This window comes from Morone saxatilis, unplaced genomic scaffold, assembly GCF_004916995.1.
Source record: "Morone saxatilis isolate NCDOM2014 unplaced genomic scaffold, NCSU_SB_2.0 Contig7, whole genome shotgun sequence".
NCBI classification, from domain to species: domain Eukaryota; kingdom Metazoa; phylum Chordata; class Actinopteri; family Moronidae; genus Morone; species Morone saxatilis.
Genome location: NW_023340246.1, coordinates 15,945,618 through 15,966,488, shown reverse-complemented (window position 1 = coordinate 15,966,488; position 20,871 = coordinate 15,945,618). Strand labels below are relative to the sequence as shown.

Below are 20,871 nucleotides of genomic sequence, written 5' to 3'. Positions count from 1 at the left end.
AGTGTTGAAAGACACACTGTTCATACCACATACATTTATTCCAGTCCTTCCTCTTTTTTCCTCCAACATATAATTATCTGTTTCTAACACATTTTTTTTTTTTCCACCGCAGCTGGGTGCTCTATGAGAAGCCTGACTTCCAGGGACGCTCCATTGCCTTGGAGGAGGGGGGCATTGAATTGACGAATGTGTGGGCAGAGCCGGAGCTGGAGACTGAACCACATAGCAACCCACCAATGCAGATCGGCTCTATTCGACTTGCTGTCTGGGTGAGTGAACTGGATAAATACTTCCTCATTTGGCCTTCAGTCTCAACATCATTGTCACCTCATGGTTGTCTGAAACTTAGCTAATATGTGATATTGCTTTATTGATATTCAGGAACAGACTCTGCTTAGTTCAGATCTTGCTTGGTTACATTGTAAAGGTATGATTTAAGGACTAGTGTGGGACACTGCTGGTAACTGCTATGTCTATTTCCTCCTCTCTGTAGGATTACAGCATCCCTCATATTGATCTGTTTACTGAACCAGAGGGCCTTGGCAGAGTAACACCTTACCATGATGACACAATAGAGACGGGCTCATTTGGCATCCCACTGAGCACTGCTTCTATCCAAGTGCACTCTGGGGTGTAAGTATGGCTGTTTGAGTTAAAACCAATCATTCAGATCTTTGTGATTGACCTCTGGTAAAGCATGTGTGACAGTATTGAACAGGCTGACAAAATAAAATCATTAGCAAGACGAATTGTCTACTTATTGTGATTGATCAGAATAGTAGAAAGGTAGTTAAATGGAGATTAGATTGTATTTGAAATACAATATGTAGAATGAAGACATATCGCTTCGTAGCAGCAAAGCATAAAGTTCAGATAATGAGACAATCCCGGTTTTCCGCATTGATTTTTTTATTGCTAATGACTGGAAGATGCATCAGAAGAGTAGACTTCTTGCCTGCTGTGCTCAATGTGGAGCTGTCTTTTTAATGGCTTGTTCTCAGTGTTTGCCTTTCACAAATGAGAGATAATAATCATTAGCACGTTCCTCAGAGTTTGTCTTTGGTTTGACTCTCACTAGTTCGCCCGTTGAGGAATGTCTGTCCTGCTGTTGCATGTTAGAAAAGAGAGAAAGTGGGTGTGGGGACACTTGGAAAGCAGGGCGGAGAGGTGGAGACTAGATGGAGAGTGAGAAGCAGACAAAGGTGTGGAGAGAATTTGGCAAAGTGGAGAATGTTTTTCCACGTGAGAGGTGGAGGTATTCAGGACATTTTGTGCCCTGCCTCTTAGGAAGCTAATGACAGTGAACCTTTTTCCCACAGCTATTTTCTGTAGGTTTACCTGGGCACCTTTTGTCGAAACCTAACATTTTGGATATTGTTTCAGTATTTCTCAGCATCTAGACAAAAATAATTGCTATCAGATGCCAGCTCATCTTTGCTCAGTTACAAATAATTCTACTTCAACAGCTCCTCCTGTTTGCTCTGTGACGTGTGGAACAACTGTTCAGCAGTTTAACACATTTACTGTAACATGCACATAGCCCAATTGAGTTCACTGACCAGACTGACTCATCAGCTCCTGTTTTTAAATATCTTTCAGCACCTTAAGGCTGGCATAAATTCTTAGTATCACTTCCTTAGCGCTGACTGAATAATAATATTTTTTCTGCCAGAGCCTCACATGTGATGATTGGTGTGAGGAATTGTGTTGTGCCACATAATGGCTCAAAATGCCAGAGGTAAGGGCACAGTTCCAACAAAGGCTGCCCACACTGAAAATGAATTCCAAAGGAAAATGCTTTGAACTTGAAGCATGCCATTCCCAAGATATTTTATTCTAAAACAAATAGCTTTTGTTCTTAACTGTGGTTGTATGACTCATGTCTGAGGTAGATAATACTAAACACTGCCCTGACCTTACAATATGTAATGTACTGAGCAAATGTACTAATAATACCTGTATAACTGCTGATTTGTATGTGGAAAAAACAATATAAGTAAGTTTATTCTCTCTAATGGCAATGATGCCTAACCACTGTTTTATAAAAGCAACAAGCCATGCAAGGTCATGACTCAGTTATTTTAAAACAGCCTGGAGGCATAGTTAGCCATAATGTGGTGGGACCTTTTGGCTTAATGCTTTATTAGCATGCAATGACGGTGTTTCTCCTCCCTCCAGGTGGCTGGTGTTCAGTGACCCGGGCTTCCAGGGCATGCTGGCTGTGCTGGAGACAGGAGTGTACCCTTTCCCTGAGACCTGGGGCTTTCCGTCACCGTTTGTTGGATCTCTTAGACCACTTAAAATGGTGCGTATTTTTGTGAATCATCTCTACACTGCCCATGTATGTGCTGAAGTTCATTTGCTATTTGTCATAGTTCCCAGAGGATGAACCCTAACTACTTTAGTGATCCCATAACTTCTAGCACCATTTTTGTTTTTTAGTAAAATATCTTGGCAGCTCTTAAATAATTTCCTTTTCCACTGTGTGGTTCATACTCCAATGAGTCCATACTCCAGCCTCACAGAGCTGCTAGTGTAGCTTTTATCCTTTTGTCCATCCAACTCTTCATTTTCAATATTCTATCAGTAACTTTCTGTCTGCATGTGTAAGGTTAATATGATAACGAGCTTTTATGAACATGCATTTCCTAGTAACATGTCAGTTTTAAAAAGTAATTAACTATTGTGACTTTGAAATTACATTTTCCTTTATATTCTCTTTTCTGTACAGTCAATGTGAGAATTAGCTGTAATTAGTTCTGCCCACTGGGACAGAAGTTCAGGTCAGCATGTCCTGTGTATTGTATTTATTTTCTCTGCTCCCTGTCAATGTTTAGTAGAATTGTCACCATTTCCAGGAAAATTTAACTATCTGAGTAATTGCTGACTGTCTCACTTTTTACAGTGTACATTTAATTAGAGAAGAACATGGTTTTATGATAATGATGTCTGTTACAGGGTGGTTTCAAAGTGGAGAATCCCAATGACATAAAGGTAGGATTGACACACCATTTTATGGTTTCATTTGACTTCACATCTATGTTGTATGTGCTGGATGATAATATAAGCAAGGAAAGTTTAAATCTGAAAATTCTAAGTAACCAAATGATGAACTGTGATTATTGTATTAAAGGAAAAAGGCCTACTGGCATTGTGCATTCTTTGGCCCATTTTTCTGTTTAGTGTTGTGTTTATGTTCTTTCAAGCCAAAAATAGATGTTATGTCAAGGACTTTCCAATGTAACCACTGTGTGTTTTGGCAGCAGGCATTTCCAGACCTCAGGATGAAAGATAAAGAGTTGTTTTTAGACTCAAGTCCTTGTACTGTCATTCAACAATCATACAAGATGATAATAACAAATTCATGATATTGTGCTCTCAAATGTTTAACTGACAATATGTGTATCCATATGTATGTGTTTTTCACTTAAATTGTGGCTACACTGAACTACAGTAACATATTTATCACAACATAAAACATTACTCAAACTTACTGTATTTGATTCCATTTGGAAAGAAAATTTAAGGTAGTACCAAGTAAATGATGAGCCAATAATGTAATTTAATGTAATGTCATGTAATTAATGTGAGCCCTTTCGTTCCTCTATCACAGGCGGTGGTGTATGAGAAGCCTGGCTTTGAGGGCTCCAGCTTGGAAATCGACAGTGATGTTTTCTGCTTTTGTGAAAGTGAAGCAGGTCTTTCTGCAGATGGACCAAACCTTGACTCAAAGAACCTCAAGTCTGTGGGTTCTTTAAAGATCCTCGGAGGACTGTGAGCCTTTATTCTTCTATTGTTCTAACTATAATTTTTTTGTGCTTGCACAAGATTAGGTGACAGTGGGTGGTAATCTTGGCTTGGAGCAAGGTTTCTTCAGGGATACATTTTACTTTGTTTTTGTATTTAATACAGTTACAATTTATGAATACAACTCTAAACAGCCACATTGCACTTCCTTCTTTCCAGCTGGGTGGGCCACAGCGAGCCTGGGTTTGAGGGGCAGCAGCACATCCTCGAGGAAGGAGAGTACCTGGATGCAAGCGACTGGGGAGGCACGGAGCAGCTCCTGTCACTGCAACCAATACTGGCTGTGAGTTCCATACTGGGCTATTATTATTAATTATAAATATTTTTGTGTGACCAGAGCTGTCATACATCAGTATGTGTACATCAGTGTGTGACGAAAAGTAACGTTTCAATTGTGGTTTGACCACCATGGGTTTGTGAAGGTCAGAATTTGTCTTCAAAATGGAAAGGATTCTATGTCCCCCTCCCCCAAAAAGTTTATTCTTGTCAGAATGGAAAATCCATATAAAAGCATTCAGACCGAGGGAGACCAAAACTTCCCACATAAACTTCCCACATAAACTCACACATACTAACAGTGTATATGGTAAGCGAGCAGGGAGACCCAGCCTATCTATTAAAGTAAAACGTTTTTATTGGAGCATTGATTCATGAAAAACAGTGTCGAACAAAAAATAAATAAAATGTGCAAAGACAACAATATTTTGATTTTGTTGCTCATCAGATTTTTACCAGATGGTTTTATTCCTGCTACAGGATTTCTTGTGTCCACACCTCAAAATGTTCAGCGACAGAGATTTCGGTGAGCTGGGAGTCAACATTGACCTCACGGTGCCTATTATTGACATGGATGCCACAGGCTATGGCATGAAGACGCAGTCAATTGATGTCATCGGTGGCGTGTAAGTGACAAGTATTATACTTATCCCTGTGACCTTCACTGCTGTGTGAGCAGTAATGGGAAGTAAAATGTTGGGTTGTTCACAGGATTATTATTTGTCATGCTAAAGTAAAAAAGTAAAAAGGATCAAATCTGTATTTGTTTATTGGAATTCCTCAGCTGTCTTTCCACTGCAAGACTTCTAATGAAATATGCTTCCTACCTATCCAGCTACTACTTTCAGTACAGTGCATGCTTTAACATGCATTTCTACTGTTCAACCTGATAATTACTTTAGGTTACAGTTGCATTGAAGTCTTTCTGCCTTTCTTTGCATCTCAGGTGCATAGCGGTAAGGCTACCGCACCCATGCTGACAGGTCGAGACAGATTACCTAGTTCACTAATGTTTAGTCTGCCACACCCTACTTCCTGTCAACAAAAAATTTGTAGAGCATGCTGCCTCACACCCTTTTGCAGTGGGAATAAATGTGTAATTAATGTTAGGAGGAGGCTAAACACTGTTGACAAGGAATGTCATTTATATTTGGACGGTGTTTTCTTGCTCTTGCTTTTTTGTCTCACCCTCTGTATTATTACATACTTTATGTAATAGTCGAAGATCCAAGTAGTGTCTGTCTTCCCTGGCTGTTTCTATTTCTGTTCCTTTATGTTATGATCGGCGGCTGAAGAAAATGCAGAAGTAAACAAAACCAGAAGCAAATCAGAAAAATTAGAATTATTATTCAAATCAGAATAATAAAATGCAGAATACACCGCCCAAGGGAGAGTCAGAATAATGAATAATGTGGACTGGAACATTTCGTCCTTCTTTAGGAGGCGGGACTCTCACAACATTGAGGGGTTATTCTTGCTGCGCTGCTAGCCTGTTATTAGATTGCACGGCCTCACCCATGTCGTGCTGCCGTCCCTCTGAGCCTCTGATTGGCTCAGCGTGTTGTTTTAGCGATCGCTGAGAGAGACTTGTTTGTTGTCTAGCACGTCAGGACACACACACAGGCCCCCCCAAATGCAAACACAGCCCCTGTCTGTCTCAGGAGCAGAATTCCCCGAGCCGTCCACAACAACACACACTCGCACAGCTACCCAAGACATGCCACATTTGCCAAGAGAGTACATACAGTACATAACTGCTGAGATACTATCATGAGGGAGGCTATTATCAGCTTGGACTCTGACCAAGAATTGTTGACATATACGATAAATGAACATCACTTTGACTGTGTCACACTGTGAATTCTTGTGGTTTTCTTTGTTAGCAAGTGTGTGTGAATCAAAGACTGTGTTAAATGAAAAGGGGGAAAACAGAATTCTGAAATGTCAGTGCAAAATTAAAGGGCGATTATCCTTCTGTTCCCTCTCTCAGCTGGGTTGTGTTTGAAGAGCCGGGCTTTTGTGGCGAGCCCTACATCCTGGAGAAAGGCCTGTATGGAAGCCCGGAGGACTGGGGGGCGCTACAGCCGAGAATCGCCTCAGCAATGCCTGTTGTGCTGGTAAGAGCAGTGATTTAGACGAAGTTATGAAATCTTGGCCCAGATTGTCATATAACTGTGATAATTCATGTACAGTCACTGCAGCAGCCAGCGTGATCACTTGAGCTGCACAATTAGTTTCACCTAATCACATTACTCGTAATTTTAGGATTCTATGATTAATAATTGTGCAATTTTGCAATATTGAAGTGCTTGCTGTATTCTCACTTCCCCTGGTAGTCCCGGTTTGGCTAACCAAGTGATTCCATTGCATGTGACCAGTCACAACACTCATGCTTGTAACTAAGTCATAATTCAAGACGGATAACATGAATTTTTGGGGGGACAGACAAACCTTTATACAGTAGATTATCTTTGGGAGCATGAGGCACTGGCAAAGCAAGAGGGAACCGATCTGTTTTGTGTCAGAGAGGAAAATACTTGTCATAAGACTGAATGTGAAAAACAAAGGTGAGTCATCATGAAGCTACTTTCATTTCAAACCAAATGACGGCAAACAGACATAGATTTTATGCAAAGTCTACTGTAGTATTGCAGCTGCACCCTGAAGTATTTGACAAGCCAGTGCCTCTGAAACTGAGTGAGTCCAAATGCCGTAAAATTATGTATTTTCTTAAAACCAAAATCAATAATACAGTAAAATATTTCAACTCCAATTATAAAGCAAAGAAATAATGATAACTGTTGTTATTGTCTTCCCCACGTATGCACATTAACCACCCCTGTGTTTAGATATAACATATAAATGTGCAAATAAATCAATTCTAATTACTTTTTTACATTAGATTAGATTTGCCTTTATTGTGTCCCTTAGGAGAAATGGACCACAATATCCCCAAGACAAATTTGTTGTGGTGCAGTGCATGTAAATGTAAATGAGTCTCATTAAGCTGTTGTTTCCTTTCAGGATGATTTTGAGAACACAGCCAAGTTTAAGGTAGGTAGATTGAAAAGGATATCCGAACACTTTGAATCTTGCTTTGTGTGTTAGGGGCTCAGAGTGGATGACTCAGTCTCATTGTCTTGCTGTTTGTGCCTCAGGTGCAGCTTTTCTCTGAACCAGGTTTTCAAGGCTCTGTCCTTGCTCTGGAGGACAGTGTGGCCTCCCTGCAGGAAGGCTTCTCTATAGCCTCCTGCAAGATTCTGGCTGGCAGGTGAGTAATACTACACAGTATGGATAAAGTATGGTTATGGTTATTGTGAATCATGGGTATATGAAACGCTCCATCTTGCAAAAGCAGATTTTAAGAACAGGCCCTTTTTGGATTTCCCAGAGGTGATTGTTGCTGCATATTGCTCATGTTACAAAAGTATCTCTGGGACTTAAGATCTGCTACAGGCGGGAACTGCTCCACCTACTCAAAAAAATCCCATGTGATCTACTGTATGTCTTACATTTTTTATGATGCAGTATCCATGTTAATTACTTTGTCCTGATCATCCTCAAGCATAAATAATCTAGCATAGTACGGTTATCGCAACTGTGTGCCAACATGTAATTGAATGTACATATTAAAATTGGAAACCTACAGTATGCAAATAGTTTTAAAGGGTGATTATCAATCCAGAACATGAGTCTAATTTTATGCTCTTGTGTATGTGTTAATGTGTATTTATGCAAATGCTTTCAGCTGGCTGGCATTTGAGGGCCAGGACTTCGCTGGCAGGATGTATGTGTTAGAAGTGGGGAGCTACTCAGACCTGAGAGCAATGGGCTGTTTTCACGCGAGTTCCTCCATCCTGTCGCTACAAACTGTTGGCTTTGTAAGTTTGTTTTTCTATTTTTCAAGTCTTTTTAACACTCACTCCCATTTGGGGTTGGTCCACCTAAACTAAAACAATATTTTTTGGTCATTAAAGCCGTTAATTTGAAAATAAAATTTGTTGTACTGCCAGACTGTTTTAAGGTTGGGAAACACAGTAACAGTATTATTATTAATTAATTATTATTTGGTCAGAGATTTGGGTATATTTTGCTAATAGCAGCTATGTGTTCACAAGCTTCTAGCCTCAAGCAGAGATGAAGAGTGGGCTCATTTTCAGCCCCAACCAACAGTGACTCAAGACATCACTGGGGGGCATTTATTACATTAGCTGTGTGAAATCTACACAGCCAATGTGAAAGTTGTCAAGTTGTCGTTTTGACGAACTCGCAAGAAATTATCACCAGACACTGCAGTTCCCTTCAAATCTACAGTGTGTTTTAGTGTCTGTCAGCTTGTTTTGGTTCACTGTCATCGGTCTCATTAATGCTGTTTCCAGCTGAAGTAGGCTGCTTTTTCAGCAAAAAAAGCTCTGATGAACTTACTGTACTCTAGATGTAGCATCAGAAAAAAGATGAATAAAAATATATATTCAACTTACATTTTAAAGGTTTCCCGAAACACGACTCCAAATGAATGATAATGTTGATTTTAGACGAGGCAAGGCTAATTTAGTTATATAGGACTATTTATACACAAGGCAGTTTCATACATTACATTACATATGTTAATTTAAACTTAAGAATGAATAAGCATACATTTTAGTAGTTCATTTCAAAAGATATTCCGGCTAGAGTTGTGTAAGTGACCAACAAACAGAGGAAAAAGAGGAAAAAGAGCAAACCTACATCACGTGGAAGGTACCTATTCTAAATATTCTCACAGTCCAGTTTATCTGTCATTGTTCTCTATGCAGAAACTACCATTCGGCAACAAGTGAGCCACTACTGCTGACATACAACATGACAATTTAGAAAACAACCCATTTGTTACAGTTAACACAGGGCATAATGCCAGGTAGTACAAAGGTGTGAGTGTGGTCTGTTTCCAGGGTAACCTCAGAGTAATCTTAATTTCAACATGCAGCTCTACGCCCACTCCATCCCTCAATGCACTTTCTCTCTTTCTTTCTCTCTCGCTCGACAGGAGTTCTCACTGCCATCCATCACTCTCTTTGAGCGGTGTGGTCTGCGGGGGAAGAGGGTGATTCTGACAGATGGATCAGTCAACCTTCAGCTGGCTGGAGGCTGTAGCAGAGTCCAGTCTGTGCTAGTGGAAGGAGGCATGTGAGTACATTACAACTGCTGTGTGGCAACTCACTCTATAGGGACATAAAGCAGCTGCCCATCCGTCACCAAGTACTCCGCTTGGTGTGAGTTGACAGGTTTATGCATAACAGCCCGAGTGTGTGTTTCTACTGGGGAGTGAACCCACTCTGCTGTCGAAGGCTTTTTTTCTGCCAGGAGCACATAAAACAGAATAATAGCCTTTATTTTTTTTACATGCACGTCTTTCAGTGGCAACTTCTAGATCCCTATTGTTGTTTAATCTTTAATTAAATTCAAAAGTTCAACTTAACTGCCAAGTCAAGTTGTCAAATATTCTGCTAAGCTTTCTGGCATCCAGTGCCCTTTGCTTGTGGCAAACCACACCCAGACACTACTGTAACAGTAACCCACAGAGTTAGTGTTAAAGGAGATAAATCTCACACACACAAAGCAAGGTACTTAAACCCAAATGTAAAGGATTTAGAGATAATAAAAGTAAATAAGTGTCTTGGTGTTCTTTTGAATTGGCAGGCATTATCTTTACATTTTTAAGAACAGTGTTTAATCCAGGTCTGTTAGTGTGACAAAGTCGTGAATATGGTTCCCTGGAGTTATTTTTGTTGAAGTGTGTAGGTAGCAGTTTTGGCCTGCATGCTCTCAGATGACGTATCATACATGCACAACAATTGGATGCCGAGTGCAGGGTCAGCACATCTTATACGGCAGTGTGACAGTACTGACAGATGGAGTGATGTTGGAAACCTGCTGCTGATGTGCTAGATTCAGACTGTAGGTGTTAGCCCCTGCTAAGGAAATAAAGGGCGCCCAGTGAGCCAGAGCTGTCTCTGGAGTGGCACATTCCTACTGCAGGAGAGATAGGCAATGAGCCAAAGAACAGAGCCATTGAGACCTGAGTTGAAGGCAACATTTAGTGTCACAGCAAAAATTGGATGGTTGTGAAGCTCCCCATATTACATTTGGCACAGTGTTGCTTGGAAGAGAGGACTCAAAAATACAGTTATTAGCTGTATTTATATAACAGCTCATTCTAATGTAGCAAAACACCATTCCTATATTCAGGGGATTATGAAAATATAGGTATATTCAATTCTATTTATGCCAATAGATCTTCCTAAATGTTAAACACTGGAACTTTAACCAGGATGTTTACTTAAGATGTTGATGTCTGCTTGCCAAAATGCAGCATAATGTTACAGAAACCAACAACCACGGAAGGAAGAAAAGCAATGAAAGAAAGAAAGAAAGAAATATATGAAAGCATTTTTCCTGTCTAACTCTCAATTACACATCCATCAGACAGAAATAATACATGACCACAACAAACAAACCGAAAAGTTGTGTTGTGCACAACCCGGATTCTCTGTATAGGAAACACTCTTGTAAACAGTATTTATCCTAGGACTGACAGTGATTAACTCCAGTCAAAGTGCCAAAAGAGAAAAGCTGAGGAGGAAGTTGTGCTGCTTTCACTGTAGCTGTTAAACACAGGAACTCTGTTTTTGTCTTTCTTTTGGTAACAGCTGGGTACTATATAAGGAAATCAACTATCGGGGAGCTCAGATTCTGTTGAAACCTGGTGAGGTGCCTGACTGGCGAGAGTTCAGCAGCTGGCTGAAAATTGGATCCCTCCGCCCTCTTATACAGGTAAATTCTGACGCTCCAGAGTGAGCACAAAGCTTTCAGTTTTATGCATTAGAAAATCTGTAAACCAAAATGGTGGAAGTATTTGTACAATTCTAAATGTTTTGTACCGGTACCTACATTGATCTATGGTCAGTTCTAACAGTGGCTGTGTCAGGTTGACTTCACTAAAACCAACTAAAGAAGAAAAGACAAATTATATTAATTTAACTTTTAAAAAGAACCTGTGATTATTGATGACTGACAGCTACACATTGGAAGCCTCACCAACCTACCTATTTTAGCTAATTTTGTCATTGTTATGGTTTAGATCTTAGCAGCAGGTCATGTTGTAATTATTGAGGCATAATCAAAATGTAATTGTATGATGGAGAATTGATATTTAAGCGTTGATGTGATTTAGATTTTCAGCACTGATCCGATGTGTTGTTTGGTCGTGTTTTCTGAGTAGAAGCAAGTACACTTCCGTTTAAGGAACAGACAGACGGGGCTCATGATGTCAGTCACCGGCGATTTGGATGATGTCAAACTGATGCGTGTCCAAGAAACAGAGGAGACCGATGGATTCGAGCAGATCTGGTCCTACCAGAATGGGCATCTCCACTGCAAGGTACAACAGTGCTGCAGTACAGATCATTTTAATCTTGTCAGAATGCATCTTATTAAAGTCAAGACCAGGTCCAGAAAAGGACAAGACTAAGACTAGAGACTGAAACTGGATTTAAGTACCTCAGACTTGGGTACTATGGCATAACCTCAGTCCATCTTCCACTGCTGAGGGTGAAACAAGAGGATATTCAAGCACAAACTTCCCATTCCATACTAAATACTGATCCATTGATCCGGCATAAAGTCCATACTAATGTGAAATATAACGATCAACTCCTCTCCCTGTGTTTCCAGCTGCTGGAGGAGTGCTGCCTGGGCCCCAGTGGCAGTGTGACGATGGCAGGAAGCCGCGTGGGTCTCACCCCAGAGCCAGAAAACCAGGTCCACCTCTGGAGCATCACCCCTGAAGGCTTTATTCGTTACTCCCCCTCCTCTGATCTTGTCCTGGAAGTCAAAGGTGAGCATCCCCATGTGGCATGACATGTCTTAACTTAAGAACTACTAGCAGCAGCATTAGATGAGTTCACCCTGAAGATCCAAATATCAAATATTTTAAAATAACATAATGCAATATTTCATGGCTGTATAATACTTCAGTGTCAGTTAAACTTGCATGCACTTTATGTTCAGGTTTTATAGTTAAAACCACCACCTGCAAACACTAGGACACATCCTAAACTTATTTTAAATATTCTTTATGTTCCCAGGTAAATGCAGTTTATTTCTCTGTGTCATTACACTACTGTTACTGATTATGTAACTTCTGTACATTAATTACTTTTGTTCAAATCAAGGTGCTGTTAGGATTGTAAGAATAGTCACAGTGAGCCTAACTGTCTGTGGATTGGAGTTTCACTGGGTATTTGTCTGTGGGGGTTTGTTTGCATCACTGTCAGTTAGTGACACCTGGTGGACAAAATAATGTTAGTGAACAGACCATCATTCACTGTATTAAAATACACAGTATTCTGAATATTACTTACCGTGATTGTGTTTAAATGAAATACATGAAAAAAATATGACAAACAATTAACAGGATACAATTTGAGATTTTAGATCATTTTACATCTAGATGAGTGTCACCTACCTTTAATCATATTTAAGGTATATAATATTATGAAACAGGAACTCATTCCAGCAGCAGTAAATAAAACCCACTTAATAAAATGTCACTTCATAATAACACTCCCAAAATAATAATATAAAAAAAATAATTAATGACAACATATCTCTGTTTCAGGAGGCCATCACTACGACAAAACCCAAGTGATTCTAAACACACTTGAACCACACAAACTACAACAAAGGTGGAATGTGGAGATTATATGAAAATATACAAGCTGCTGGACTGGATCCTTAATATTATTACAGCTCTACTAACGGCTGTAAAACAAGTGTTCAAGGACAGGGTACCTCATTGGAGATGATCAACCTTTGCTGCAGGACAACTATACAAATTTCCAGTGTGATGGTCAACATGGAGAGCTGTGGATAAATCCGTAAGAATGTATTGCTACCCACTAACCTGTACAGATAGTGGAGCCTGAACTTTTCCTACTTCATACTTTACACTTCCAGTAATATATCCCAAGGTGTTTTTTTGTTGTCGTTTTTTTTCATTGAATAAATCGTTTGCCTGATGTTAATTAACTTAAACAGTGTTAACACATATCTTTTTATGCACTGTCATGTTATATATACCCTTACTTTCCAGCTGCATGCAACATGAGGAAACAAAAGTGTTTTTTTTTTCTTTGTTTAATTAAAACTAGACAGCACACAACTCTTGTCTTTTCAAAATAAAAGTATTTTTGTCAATAAATTTCTTAAATACATTGTACAGTATCTTAAGTTACACTTGGTTTACAACAATGTTCATTAAACTGCAAAATGTTCCAGATGTAAAGTAATTATTTATTTTGCCCAAATGTTTAATGGTTAATGCAATGTGGCAGTGGGAAAGATTCCCATGATTACAACGTGCTCATGGCTGTTGTCAAACAACTCAACATGTAGAGAGTGCAAAGAGATGCAAAGAAAAAGCAGATAGTTGCCTGTTTTATCGTGCTGCTTCTGCTTCACGTGGTACTGGAGGCTAAACACATCTATTAATAAACATTTCCAGCTGACAATGTTCTTAACATTTTATTTATATATATATTTTTATATAACTTTTTATTATATAAGCTACCAGAAAGCTGCCTGGTTGTAATTAGCAGCTGGACGCTGACCTGAATGGTATTTATTGGTCTGCAGTTAATAATTATAGTAACTTCACCGTGACATGAATGCAGAATAACTCAAGCACCTTGTGAAAACTTTAAGACTGTACACGAGGGTGTAAGCTTTAATAAACAACAGCCTTTGGCACACTCCCGTTACAAGCTCGGATCACGCTTTGTAGTCTACTGCACGACAGCAGCACCACTGATCTCTTTGAATAATATAGTCTGCAGCTGTCAAGAGTAACCTTGAAAAGGTGAGAAGAATCAGAGCACGCCACTTTCTGACTCTAGTTTCGCTTGGCTGTTTCTTGCTCTGCTTGCTCCGAATCTGCAGTCTCTGTGTGACTCTTCTGCACCAACTCTTCGGCCAGTCTGTCGTCCTCTTCAGCCACCCTGACTACTGTTTTCCCTCTGGCGTGGCCCTCCTCCAACTTTTGAAAAGCCTGCGGCACCTGGGTAAATGGAAACTGGGCCTCCACAACTGGCAGGATCTGTGATGAATCAGCAGAAAATAGCATGAATATAAGCTTAAATTCAGGAAGTAAATCCAGAAACAATTAAGGGATCAGAGTTAAACCTTCAGCATATCAGACATGGCATAATTTGTTTTAATGGGTAGGGGAAATGGATGGAGGGACTGCTTTATTAGACAGCTGAATGAGTGTTAACAGTTTGAAAAATGAGTCATACAATTTTTCTGAGGTAGACTCCATGCATTAAGTGCTCTAAACAAGCCATAATTGATAACTACACTATTTTCAATACTACTGGACTCAGATCTGAGGTGTATACACAGTTTTTGTCCAATGAGTGGCAATTACAGTAATCATATTTAATCAATTTAGACAAGCAAACACCCTCGATCTGCTAATGCTACATCATCTCTGCTTTCATAGCTCCAAATGTGAAAAAGTGAGGGAGGGGTTCAGAATGTGATGAGGCTGGACAATCCTGCGCTAGTCCCACAACACGAGCAGCCAGGCTTGTTATTCTGGTCAGCATCTCTTGTCGTTAACAATGAATGGGGAGCACAGTGGCGTCACGCTGGAAACCATCCACACTTCTGACTGAGAATAGGACATGTAGAGAGAGTGTGCATGTGTGTGTTGTGTGTCCGTAGCTTCCCGCCACTGGTCTGAGTGTGCCGCTCGCTGTAAGCCCCAGGACAAAAGGACAGAGGTCCTGCACGCTTTTGCGAATGGCTGCTCAGCACTGTTTGAAAATCCATTCACCGTCTCCTGGCGCCTGACTCAATCGCCCAGCAGCCAACCGCCAACCAACCAACCAGCACAGCGGGAATGCGATGCTCACTCCTTAACAAAGCCACAGGGGACCCTTGAATACAGGCATGTATGGAATCCCTGGTATGTTCATATTCAGTGATGGAGGGATGGAGATCATACAGCACACACATGTCTGTCAGCATAAGTGGTTCTGAATGACAAGTATGCCAGCATGTACGATATCAGTAATGAGGCAGCACAGTACCTTCCCCGCATCCACCAGCTTGCTGACCTCGTCCAGGGCGGGCCCATCTGGAGCATAAAATCCCCACCGGTAGAAGACTCCACTTGATATCATGTTCTAAGAGGCAAACAGAGAGGATGACAATTAGAAGTCAGGCAAGCCTGCACCCCGCAGGGAATGGAAAGATAAGGCGGTTGGCATACAAAGGTCTCCAGGGGTCGTAATTTAATATCCTTGTTGTCATACATAATCCTAAAACACACAGTTAACCAACTACTGAAAGTGGGAAAATGAAAATGTAGAAAGTAAAATCTGAATCAGAATATAATGAGTTAGAGATTTGATTTGGAATATAATATAAAATATAGGTGATACTTTTCTCAGTGTTAATTGACAGAAACTTGGATGAGATGCTGGTGGTGAGCTTAAACAGCAAACAGACTCTCTCTTATTATTCCGGTTATTATAATTCACATATAATAATTCCTCTACAGTTCCCTTTTATGGTAATCCATCTACTGAAAACTGGTATTTTTCTGGCGACTTAAATATGTAACAAAGAAAAAACACCCAATGCCAATAAGGGTGCACCACAGAGCATCTAAAACACAATGAGTAAAGAAAAGCAAGAAGGAACTCCCATGTACTTATCCTGACATTTAACACTACTTGATATTTGATCATAATATTATCATGTGGCATAAGTTTGCCACACCTCTTTAGCTTTCGGGTAAATCTATCCCTGCTTCCTAGAAAAAAAACCCCCAACAGATTATGACAGATTCTTCCGGATCAGTCAATGCTGCCACAAAGTTCAACACTAGAGGGCTCCATCGCCCTCCAGTTGAAAGGGACGTGCTGTCCGGAGCCGGGCACTGAGGGTGTGACTGCTGTGGCTGAGCCCCAACAAACTCACCAGCTGGCTGCTTCCGTGGACAAAGGGGCCCGGAGGCTTGGCAAGAAACACACAAACACTGGTATTTGCCGGGTGGAGATAGTCGGCTACAATCTGCACAAACACTAAATACTGCTGGTTCAGCAGCAAACACATGCGCACACACGCACAGTCTCATCCACACATACCCAACTCCAACACTGCCAGCGGGACTCTCACCAACGCCTGCAATGCCCAGGACAACTTGACTCAGTCCCTAGAGCGGCTCCACCCTGTCCTCGCCTATTCACCCACTACCCTCATTACACATGCTTTCTACGAACAGAGCAGCTGGAGGGACAGGACGGAGATGCAATACCACGAGGCTCCAACTCTTAATGCTCAAATTCCCTCGTCACCTGAATGCAGTTAAATTTATTACAGCCTGCAGGGTATATTTCTACAGCTCAAACATAACCCTTTGCAAAGAGAGAATATGCCAGGAAGCTATGAAGTCAAGTTATTACATGATTTGTCCCTCCCCATTTCAACTGATCAACTGAATGGAAATTAAATAAACATTTCTACTGGCTGGAACAGGTGTTTACCCATTACACAATAGTGTATTTCCATGCCACTGAAGATCAAGTATTCATTTCAGTTTTGGGAGTACCTTTGGTCCACACCCATGCTAATAGCGCAACGAGATATACCAGACTCAAAGCGTTTTATAAAGATAAACATCAAGCATTCTGCTTGTGAGATGAGTCGCTGTGTATTTCAGACCATAAACAGCAGTATAATATTTCATCAGCTGTTCATTCAGTGTTGAATTCAAAAGTTTGTTTTGCTCATGTTTACCTGTATGGCCTTGCTTTGCAGAGTGAATCCAGCATGAAATGCCCCGTCCAGCAGGCCCATGGAATCAGTGTTGAGGAGTAACGGCGTAACCAATGTAACGTACTTTGCCCCCGACCAGGGCTTCAGCATGGTCATCGCCCACTGCTCTGTCTCTCCACCCACGCTGTCCAAGATCACATCAAATCTGTGGGTGCAATCACACACTGTCAAACTTAGAGGAACCCTGGTGAAGAAAGGTTTGAAATATATAAAAAAAATATAAAAACACACACACATAGCGGGTTAGTAGTTATAAGAACAATGCACGTTTTATAATAGTCCGTATAAAAGTCCGTATACTACATATTCCTAGAGTTGTGATTTAGGGAGTATGCTCTGGAACAGATAATTTGTTTTGTCTTCAAGCTAAAGCCAGGATTTACCAATTTAGTTTCGGGGGCGGTGAGAGGGGTAAACCAGCGTCCACTCAGACCTTGAGCCCTGGTTTCCATGGAAACTAGAAAGCGAGTCAGTGAGCGGTTGCTCACAGGAAGATGTTTACCACATTTGGGGATGTTTAAAGAGGAGACGCACACACAATTCTTGCAGTACTGGGCTATTCCTTTTCATTAGCACTTTTATTGGACTGGCACTGATTCTAATGATACTTCATTATGGGCCTGGGGCTAGTAAAGAACATTTTGCTCTGATTTGTTTTTTAAATAAAAACAATACACTGCCTCTACTTTACACATAATGTACTGTATGATTTGATTGTTACTTCTAAAAGCACACACTTTACACAGCAACAACACATACTTGTCCATCATTTGTAGTTGCTCAGCCACATCTCCTGCTGTGTAGTCCACCACCTCGTCGGCCCCAAGCCCTCTAACGAGGCCTTCGGCGTTCTGAGAGCAGGTAACAGTTACGTGGGCACCCCAGGCCTTCAATAACTGGCAGCACAAAGAGGAAGAAAACAGAAATGTACACACAGACACAGTAAGTGGCCTTACATTCATGCAGGGTTTAAAAGAGTCAAACATACACGCTGGTACAGCTCGGGGGATACAATTTGCCTTACCTGAATAGAGAATGTTCCAACACCTCCAGATCCTCCAGTGATTAAAACTCTAGGAGGAGAAACCCCAGCAACCAGAAGGTCATTCAATTACTGTATGACTCATTTGAGCGAAGCTACTATAAGAAGCAGAAGCCCCAGGGGGTAAAAAAAAAAAAGAAAGAAGAGGATTCGCAGGATTGGAAGCTATTACATTTGAGGAGGAGTGAAAGTTCCATTAGATTACACACAAGGTTAAATTGTTACAGTCTGTGGGGTAAAGACATGATTTTAAAACCCTTCTGATGCCAATTAGAATGAAACAGACCATTTTTACCACTGAAGTAAATGTGATGAAGAAGGTCTCTTATCAAAGTCTAGGTCTGCATGAAAAGGAGCACATTTAGAAACTTCAATACCCTAAAAAATGAATTAATGGCCGTTTATAATAATATTCAGGAACTTAGCAACTTCTTACTTTTTACCCGAGTAATGTGACAAGAGGAATTCAATATAAAGTTATCCATGGTCAGGCTGGTGCTTGCCTTTTATTTGAAGAGCTGTCTCTGCAAAGACCCCCTGCATTGACCAGCGCAGACAGAGCAGTGTTGGCTACGTAGGGGATGGACGCTGCCTCTGTGTGACTCAATGATTTTGGTTTGTGGGAAACCTGCAAAAAACAGCCACACAGACAATGTCAAAAGTTAGAAATATATCAAAACTTCAAGAGTCCTTTTAATTATCAATTTAAGAGGTCAGTCTAATCAGCAGAGCGGCTGTGAGGGCAGCTAGTTTGGAGCTGCTGAATAAATTATGTGTAATACTGCAAGAAAACAGGGGGCAATTTATGTGTCTCTCTCTGTAATTGCTGCCACAGTGGCTCCTGCTCGAACCAAACAAACATAATCCTAATTACTTTTTACACTGCAGGATTACATAACACTTCCAAACTTTTGTTTGACTTTTTTTTTTTTTTTACAAATCCTACAAGAGCTCTAAATGAACTCTTTCCATTTGTTTGAAAACATACTGACAGGAAAGTCAAATTACTTTAAAGTCGGTCTTATGTTAGACTCTCTTACAGTTTATCAGTCATTTGATGATGAAAATATACTGCAGTGAAACAACTCTACTGGCTCCACAGCTCACCTCATACTCTGTTAAAGTCACAAATTCTGCCAGACTGCCTTGCTTCCATGGGGGAACAGCAGCCCACACCTGGAACACAAATATGACATGCTGAACACGACCCTGACTCTGGGCTATTAAGCTCTAAGTCAGCTGTTCCTGTTATCCTCATTAGTCATTTCCAAAGATATTTTTACACTGGTGGAACGGGATTACTAGAACACTGTATGTGTACATTTTTACTGGTGTGTATTTATGTTATTTAATCACATGTAAGTTGAATTTGCATGATTGCATTTTGTCAGTAGAAAGACAGTCATGTGGATATGTGGGAGATGACACAGTAGATATCAAAAATGATGATGAATTGCTCTTGTGACGGCCAAGCAGAAAGATCTCGGTGAATTAGTTCATTATGGAGCTGTGTGCATTGGGGGTGAGCAATATGATGACATGTGGGCATTTAGAATAAGCTATTTTTTATCCTATCCCACTGATCATCCCGTGACCCTCAGATTTATCACTTGTGGAGGCCAGGACCACCACTGTCTTTGACCATTGTGGGCTGTGTCAGAATATCGGATTTTTATATGACTTTTGCATCAATATGAAAAACCTTGATTTCTTGAGTATTCATTTTGCTGGATTTTTTAATTATTTTTGTTTAATTATTAATAAACAGTTTCTCGAAGAATTTTCTAGCTGATGTACTATATTACAGCATTGCAAAATAAAAGTATTGGTATAGTTACACTGGATTTAATAATTAATACTTCTTGGATAACATTACATCTTCTAAAAAGGTGTGCAGTGCAGCTCCTACCTCATCTCCTGGGAAAAAATGGGTCACCTCAGAGCCACAGTCCACCACTACACCAGACACATCACGACCCAGAATCAGAGGAAACTCACTATCACTGTCCATCACAGACATTGGATCCCTTCTTAATTTAAGCAATTTAGCTCCATAACCACCTATTAAAAGGAGACAGCGAGCAGGTAGGTTAAAAACAACTTCAACACTGATTATGTTGCTCACAGTGCCTTTGATGATACCAGCCAAACACTTACCCCTCATAGATATATCAAGAGGGTTCAGACTGGCCGCATGGACTTGAATCATCACCTCACTGGGAGAACTGACAGTGCGGACGGTGATTTCTTCTGTGTACCTCAAACTCCCATTAGTGCCATACTGGTCAATGACCCATGCCGACATACAGCCCTGTAGTCTTGAAGGTGAACTGCTGACATTTCTCCTGAAGCACACACTCCAGCCTGCCCTGGCTAATGTTTTGGTCGAGCCTGCTGCTTTCGCGTTGAACATACACAGGAGCCTGGTTGCCGCCATAGCTCGGACAGAGCCTAATTCAATCGCCCTCTAAGCTGGTTTACCTACAAGGTCAGCTTTTAATAAAAACGTGTCATTTGGAGGAACACTTGTCAGTAAGTGAGCTAGCTGGTAGCTACCGAGCTAGCATGTGTGAACAGGTCGCCAGCGCTCAAAGCATTCGCGAAGATGTTCATAATAGAGCAAATAAATAAGCGACAACGCCTTTGAGCACGTTATGTGTGTTATCGAGTGTCACATTAGGCTGAAATAAGAACCACTGTTACAAAAAATCAGCATAATACACACCCCTCCGCGGCTACACGGCTACATAACAAGTTAAACTTTGAACTCACAGCGAAAGCCAATCAGAATTCTGTAGCCACATATTCTAGCCAATAGGAGAAGAGAATGACTCTGACGTGTGATACAATTAATACAAACT

General features: G+C 40.6%; 2 protein-coding genes across 2 annotated transcripts in view; one reads left to right on the top strand and one right to left on the bottom strand.

Annotated features, from left to right (window-relative positions):
* Positions 1–13,397, top strand: part of LOC118340988 (beta/gamma crystallin domain-containing protein 1-like) — a 21,813-nt gene extending 8,416 nt beyond the window's left edge. The window contains exons 7-22 of the mRNA XM_035679157.1: positions 113–269; positions 494–633; positions 2,179–2,305; positions 2,959–2,994; positions 3,614–3,774; positions 3,967–4,090; positions 4,564–4,709; positions 6,074–6,200; positions 7,108–7,137; positions 7,242–7,354; positions 7,832–7,964; positions 9,110–9,249; positions 10,773–10,896; positions 11,345–11,503; positions 11,797–11,959; positions 12,743–13,397. Of these exons, the coding sequence (XP_035535050.1) occupies positions 113–269; positions 494–633; positions 2,179–2,305; positions 2,959–2,994; positions 3,614–3,774; positions 3,967–4,090; positions 4,564–4,709; positions 6,074–6,200; positions 7,108–7,137; positions 7,242–7,354; positions 7,832–7,964; positions 9,110–9,249; positions 10,773–10,896; positions 11,345–11,503; positions 11,797–11,959; positions 12,743–12,831 (1,969 nt within the window). The 3' untranslated portion in view covers positions 12,832–13,397. The remainder of the gene's footprint in view (positions 1–112; positions 270–493; positions 634–2,178; positions 2,306–2,958; positions 2,995–3,613; positions 3,775–3,966; positions 4,091–4,563; positions 4,710–6,073; positions 6,201–7,107; positions 7,138–7,241; positions 7,355–7,831; positions 7,965–9,109; positions 9,250–10,772; positions 10,897–11,344; positions 11,504–11,796; positions 11,960–12,742) is intronic.
* On the bottom strand, positions 13,243–20,784 carry LOC118340484 (reticulon-4-interacting protein 1 homolog, mitochondrial-like). Its single transcript, XM_035678500.1, has 9 exons — positions 20,168–20,784; positions 19,920–20,071; positions 19,118–19,186; positions 18,514–18,638; positions 17,993–18,041; positions 17,728–17,864; positions 16,930–17,113; positions 15,216–15,311; positions 13,243–14,218 (listed from the first exon to the last, which is right to left on the bottom strand). The coding sequence occupies exons 1-9, from the start codon at positions 20,445–20,447 to the stop codon at positions 14,015–14,017; spliced, it is 1,296 nt and encodes a 431-aa protein (XP_035534393.1). The 5' UTR covers positions 20,448–20,784; the 3' UTR covers positions 13,243–14,014.
* Positions 20,785–20,871: the final 87 nt, after the last annotated feature.

What these genes read in the sequence shown, in the direction of transcription:
- LOC118340484 (XM_035678500.1), bottom strand. Translation starts at nt 20,447, where the DNA reads ATGGCGGCAACCAGGCTCCTGTGTATGTTCAACGCGAAAGCAGCAGGC. An exon ending in TGACTTTAACAGAGTATGAG is followed by an intron (nt 18,639 to 19,117) that starts GTGAGCTGTGGA and finishes TGTTTTTTGCAG; the next exon opens with GTTTCCCACAAACCAAAATC. An exon ending in TGCAAAGCAAGGCCATACAG is followed by an intron (nt 15,312 to 16,929) that starts GTAAACATGAGC and finishes TTTGCCTCTTAG; the next exon opens with AACATGATATCAAGTGGAGT.